This window comes from Oryctolagus cuniculus, chromosome 11 (genome assembly GCF_051225735.1).
Source record: "Oryctolagus cuniculus isolate XC-2025 breed Fujian yellow rabbit chromosome 11, ASM5122573v1, whole genome shotgun sequence".
Lineage (NCBI taxonomy): Eukaryota > Metazoa > Chordata > Mammalia > Lagomorpha > Leporidae > Oryctolagus > Oryctolagus cuniculus.
The window spans coordinates 24,653,488-24,660,004 of NC_142877.1; the positions used below are offsets into that span (position 1 = coordinate 24,653,488).

Consider the following 6,517-nt stretch of genomic DNA (forward strand, 5'->3'; position numbering starts at 1 on the left):
CATTTGTGTCCTTCCCCTCTTGCATCTTAGAAGAAATGTCTCCCACTTTCCCCCAGTTTTCTTCCTTTCAAGCCTTCCCCATCTTGGGAAATGGCACCACTTAGTTGCTCAAGCCCCAAACAGAAGAACCATCCCAGGTGCTCGCTCCTGTCCTCTGCCATCAGCAGTCTGTCTCGGCCTGGCCTGTAGAGTGTCTCGGACCTGCCCCTTCCGTTCTGTCTCTGATCCACTATTGTTTCTTGCTTGGCAGGTTGCTTCAGCCTCCTCTATAGTCTTTGGCCCCTTCCTCCCTCCCTCCTTCCCTCCCTCCCTCATCCTCTCCTTCCCTCCCTCCCTTCCTGTCGTATTTTTAAATTTATTTTATTTATTTGAAAAGCAGTTATGGAGAGAGAGAGAGAGAAGTCTCCCATCTGCTGGTTCACTCCCCTAATGGCTGCAATTGAGCCAGGCTAAAGCTAGGAGCCAGGAGGTTCTTCTGGGTCTCCCACGTAGTACTTAGTCCATCATTTGCTGCTTTCTCAGGTACATTAGCAGGGAGCTGGATCAGAAGTGGTGCAGCTGGGACTTGACCTGGTGTCTGTATGGGATGCTGGCACTACAGGCAGTAGCTTAACTCGCTATGCCACAACACGGGCTCTGGTTTCTGTATTTTTTAAGTGAGTTGTTATATTGACATTTATCATCAATGCAGAGAATGTGAGTTCTAGGGCCAGTGCTGTGGCATAGTGGGTAAAGCCGCCACCTGCAGTGCTGGCATCCCATATGGGTGCCAATTTGAGTCCTGGCTGCTTTACTTATGATCCAGCTCTCTGCTATGGCCTGAGAGAGCAATGGAAGATGGTCCAAGTCCTTGGGCCCTTGCACCCGTGTGGGAGAACCAGAAGAAGCTGCTGGCTCCTGGCTTTAGATCAGATCAGCTCTGGCTGTCATGGCCAACTGGGGAGTGAACCAGCAGATGGAAGACCTCTCCTTCTCTCTCTCTATAACTCTGACTTTAAAATAAATAGATAATTTTTTTAAAGAAAATGTGGGTTACCTGAGAAATCACAGAGTGATCCTACAGCAGTCACCCAGATGAAGGAACAGAACAGAACAGCTTCAGGACCCCCGAAGTCTCTTTGTGTGTCCACTCGCTCCCCTTCCCTGTTTCAGGGTTAACAACTACTGGCTTCTACCGCATAGTTTAGTTTTGCCTGTGTTTTTTTTTTTAACCTGCTGCGTACAATTATATGTGTTTACCGTGTGATTTGGTGAGTGTTGCCTGTTGTAAGATGGAATCATGCAGTGGTATGTGGTTGGGTGCTGCCTTCCTGCAACTCTTGTGTGGCTCCTCCGTGATTGTGTTTACCCACAGTATGGGAAAGCACCACGATTCATTCGTCACACTGTCCTGGCCAGTTTGGTTGCCCAGGGTGGCACTGTTACAGGTGATACTGCTCTGGGCATTCCTGCATGTGTTTAGGTGCACATGTGTATTCATTTCTCTTGAGTCTGTGACTTGGACTGCCAGGTTACAGGGCGTGTGAAATAGAAAAGCCCAAGTGATTCTGTCATTGCCCACTCCCACCAGCAGTGCTTAAGGATCCACAGAAGTTTCAGATTCTTTTTTTTTTTTTTAATATTTATTTATTTATTTGAAAAAGTTACATAGAGAAGGAGAGGCAGAGAGAAAGAGGTCTTCCATCCACTGGTTCATTCCCCAAGTAGCTGCAACAGCCAGAGCTGAGCTGATCCAAAGCCAGGAGCCAGGAGCTTTTTCCGGGTCTCCCTTGTGGGTACAGGGGCCCAAGCACTTGGGCCATCTTCGAGTGCTTTCCCAGGACATAGCAGAGAGCTAGATCGGAATTGGAGCAACCGGGACTCGAACCGGAGCGCATATGGGATGCCAGCCCCGCAGGTGGCGGCTCTACCCACTACACCACAGCGCCAGCCCAGAAGTTTCAGATTCTCTGCTTTCATTCTTGGACCCCTGTAGTCGGTCTGCCCCACAGCAGTCATTGTGCCCCCCACCCCTCTTTTTTTCCTTTTTAAGAAGAAAGACTGGCCGGCACCGTGGCTCAATAGGCTAATCCTCCAACTGCGGCACCGGCACCCCGGGTTCTAGTCCTGGTTGGGGCGCTGGATGCTGTCCTGGTTGCCCCTCTTCCAGGGCAGCTCTCTGCTGTGGCCCGGGAAGGCAGTGGAGGATGGCCCAAGTCCTTGGGCCCTGCACCCCATGGGAGACCAGGAGAAGCACCTGGCTCCTGGCTTCGGATCAGCATGGTGCACTGGCCGCAGCATGCCGGCCGCAGCAGCCATTGGAGGGTGAACCAACAGCAAAAGGAAGACCTTTCTCTCTGTCTCTCTCTCTCACTGTCCACTCTGCCTGTCCAAAAAAAAAAAAAAAAAAAGAAGAATAGAGACTTAGGTTTCTTTTCTTTTTAAGATTGATTGATTTATTTATCAGAGTTACAGAAAGGCAGAAGCAGAGTGAGAGAGAATCTTCCATCCTCTTTTCACTCCCCAAATGGTTGTGACAGCTGGAGCTGGGCCAATCCAGAGCCAGAGCTTCTTCTGGGTCTCCTATGTGGCTGCAGGGGCCCAAGGACTTGGGCCATCTTCTACTGCAGTCCCAGGCCATAGGAGAGAGCTGGATGAGAAGTGGAGCAGCTGGGTCTTGTATCGGTGCCCATATGGGATGCTGGCACTGCAGGTGGTAGTTTTACCTGCTGTGCCACAGGTATGGCCTTTTTTTTTTTTTTAAGGATTTATATTTATTTGAAAGACAAAGTTTATATATAGAGAGATCTTTTATCTGCTGGTTCACTCCCCAGATGGCTACCATGGGTGGAGCTGGGCCGATGTGAAGCCAGGAGCCAGGAGCTTCTTCCCGGTCTCCCACGCAGGCACAGGGGTCCAAGACTCATTAACAGGGAGCTGGATTGGAAGTAGAGCCAACAGGATTTGAACTGCAGGTTGGGGCTTTAACCCACTGCACCACAGTGCCAGCTCCCACTGTGCTCTTTCTCAATCAAGTTGTTTGCGCCTGTGCCCTGACCTTTCTCATTGGCCCCAGCATGTGCTGCAGGGAGCTCTCGCCGTCCGTGACCGGCCCCAGCCACCACGCAGCCTCATGTCCCTGCTTCTCTCCAGGCCTCCAGGCTGTGACCTGTTCTCAGGGACTGTGTGCATGCTGTTCTTGCTTGGGAGGCTCCTAGACTGTGCCCGGCTGCGTTCTTCCTCCGATGTCACCTTTCAGAGGCACCTTTCCAGGACAGTGTGGCTCTGAAGCAGCTTCTCTGCCTGATTGGCATCACTGTGTGCCATATTAACTCCTTCATCTCCCCAAGACTTCCCAGCCTGACATCATCTCCCCTTGTTTACATATTATGTCGTATGCTGAAGGCTTCTGTTTTATTCATCTCTGCATCTTCATATCTCAAGTAGTTTCTGTATGTAATAAGCACTCAGTAAATATTACAGGTGCGCTGGCTTGTTTTCATGGTCAGAAATGGGATCTCTGGTAACTTTGGGGTCATATCCTTTTAACTCAGAGAGGGAAGAGAAACTTTCTTGCTAGATTTGGCTGTAAGTATCCTAAGGGGGATCTGACTGGACCTGCCTGGATCAGGGCTCGCCCTAGGGTTGGGGGGCAGGGGCTCTGATGGGCAGGTCACACCTGAGCCTCAGGATTGGAGCAGGGCAGGTGGCATCTCCCGAGGACAAAGGAGAAGTGGCTGTTTGGGATTGGCCTAATTTGGGCTCCTTAACTCATACGCATTGTTCTCCCATTGGGTGTCTTCCTCCCAGGATTGGGGCGCTCAGGAACCATGCAGTTCCTGGCCCCTCCTCTGCAGTCTGGTACCGCCCTGGTTTCCTTACCGCTCTGACTGGCTTGCTTTCAGATCACTTCCGCCAGCTCTCAGACACTGAAGGGCCACGGTCTCTGCAGGACCACGCTGAAGGACTCCTCGGCACAACGCTGACCACGTGGGTGCCGCCGGGGTGGGCAGTCCTTCCCGACAGGCAGGGAGCCGTGACTGTCTCTGACCAGGGAGGTAATGGCCTGGGGGACACGCTGTGCGTGCTAGAGCACCTTATATCCCGTGGAAAACGCATCTCCTGCTATGTGAACAGCTTTTCCAGTCATTAAACTCACCTAAGTGGAAACACTCCTTTGTCTCTACTTTCACTGCACTGTTGCCTTGGGTACTGTGTTTTGGGTTTCTCAGCGCCGTCTCTGCTGCAGACACTGCTCACCTGTCTGCTCGTCTCCCCTGCATCCCAGGAGGCAGACACCGAGGAGGGAAAGGTGTGGAGAGCCCTTTGCTCAGGAAAAACTGCTCTGTGTTTGACTAATATTTTCATTTAATGTGCTGACTCAGCTGCCCATCACCTCATTTTATTCTGTATATTTTGCAAAAGGATTTCCTCTTGTCCAGCCTGTTGGTTCACTCTCCGCCTTTGGATGTGGGAGAACCTGGTGCCTTAGAAAGTGTCGTTGCCCATTAATAGGCTCTGAGCAGTGGTTTCCCGCCCACTGTCTACCACAGTTATTTTGTTCTGTAGGCATCATGGGAAAAAAACCAAGAGATGACAGCACGGGATATTTGGAGCCAGGGCACTCTCAAGGCACTCTCAAGTCCCTGCTCTGTTGCTTAAAAGCTGTGTGAACTTCAGTAGTTGCTTTATTCTCAGTGCCTCATGTAGGACATGGCAGTATTTTTTTTAATTGCTCTTGCTTTATTTTTTTTTTTTTTAAGATTTATTTATTTGAAAGTTTCAGAGAGAGGTAGAATCGGGGTGGGGGGAGTGAGGGAGGGGGAGAGAGAGGTCTTCCATCCACTGGTTCACTCCCCAGATGGCCTGCAATGGCCTGAGCTGTGCCGATCCAAAGCCAGGAGCCAGGTGCTTCTTCCTGGTCTCCCAGGTGGATGCAGGGGCCCAAGGACCTGGACCATCCCCAACTGCCCTCCCAGGCCATTAGCAGAGAGCTGGATCGGAAGAGGAGAAGCCTGGACTAGAACCGGCGCCCATATGGGATGCTGGTGCTTCAGGCCAGGGCTTTAACCCGCTGCACGCCAGTGCCGGCCCCGACATGGCAGTATTAATAAAATCCTTAGGTCATATAGAGTTCAGCGAGGTTATCCATGGGGAGGATTCACCATAGAACATTGTAAGCACTCACCAAATGGGAGTGATCTGTGAAAGATTTTGCTTCTAAAAAAGATTATGTATTAGGATATACTGAGGCTTATATTTAAAAAGTAAAAAAACAATTTTAAGGAACATTTTTATTAGAGAGGTGGAGGCACATGTGCGCACATACTCTCTCTCTCTCACACACACACACACACACACGGGGGGGGGGGGCATTCCAGTTCCTTGATTTACTCCCCAAATACTCACAAACAGCCAGGGCTGGGCCAGGAGCTTGGAACTCAATCCAGGTCCCCCATGAGTGGCCAGGACCCAACTACTTGAGCTAATACCTGTTAGCTGTCAGAGTTTGCGTGAGTAGGCAGCCAGAATCAGGAGCAGAGCCAGGTACTAGGGTACTGGATGGAGGATCCCTAGTGGTGTCTTAGCTGCTGCACCAGACGCCCACGCTTGCTGAGAGTGTCATTGTGTGTCTCACCACGGTCTCCATCAGCTCTGTGTGACAGCCTGTGGGCGCCTCCTCCTCGGGTGCCAGTTTAGCCCTGCGTGATGATATCTGCCCTCAGAGCCATCTTCTGAACAGAACGTCACTATGGCTCTTCATCCCGCTTCTTGTTTTTACTGGGGATCGGGGCTTACATGATCAACACTGGTCAGCCTGGCCAGCCACTTCATCTGCCGTCTGTGTGAGCAGCCTCTGCAGAAGAAATCAGGATCAAGAAATCAGGAAGGGTCTTAGCCACGTCACCACGCCAGCCATGTCTGTCATCGCTGAACACTCACTGTGTGTCACCTGTCATGCAGGACACCCAACCTGCTAGGGAGAGTAACTTACTTGCTGTTTTCTTTTCCCATAAAAAAAAAGCCCGCTTCTAGAAACAGGTGTGGAATTGAACTTGCTGGGGAGCCAGGTGTGCCCTGATCACTAGCTTGCTCCTTCTCCACCGATGTAAGGAATACATTCCTGGCTCCGTTACGTGTGTTTTTCATGTCTAGAAACAAAAATGTTTCTAGAATTCTAGAACTGTGAGTGCCCTTGTCATGTTGTAAGCCTCACCCAACAAGCCTCCTGCCACCAGATGCCAGACCTGCACAAAACACAGGCCTTTCCCATCCCAAGAGGAGACGCTTAGAGGCTCGTGCGGAGCTGTGACTGAGCACCTGCAGGAGGAAAGCCCCACTGCTGTTGACCTCCATCCAGTCCAGCGGTGTCCCTCACTGTGTCACGAAGATGTCAGCAGACACCGGAGTCGGCTGTCAAGTGGCCCACTCACCCCGGATCAGGATGCGGGCTTCATCTGCTTTTGGGGTGTTCGAGCAGGATGTCACAGGAGTTTGGTGAGTACCATGCTGTGGGGGCTGGGTATTGCTGAGAGCA

The 6,517-nt window shown here is 51.2% G+C and overlaps 1 protein-coding gene across 6 annotated transcripts in view; it reads left to right on the forward strand.

Moving 5' to 3' along the window:
• The window catches only part of CDK5RAP1 (CDK5RAP1 mitochondrial tRNA methylthiotransferase), a 36,158-nt gene extending 32,007 nt beyond the window's left edge, over positions 1-4,151 (forward strand). For all 6 annotated transcript variants that reach the window (XM_002710831.6, XM_089308117.1, XM_089308120.1 and 3 more), the window contains one exon: positions 3,885-4,151. In XM_002710831.6, coding sequence (XP_002710877.4) covers positions 3,885-3,965 — 81 coding nt within the window. In that variant the 3' untranslated portion in view covers positions 3,966-4,151. The remainder of the gene's footprint in view (positions 1-3,884) is intronic.
• The last annotated feature ends 2,366 nt before the right edge of the window (positions 4,152-6,517 follow it).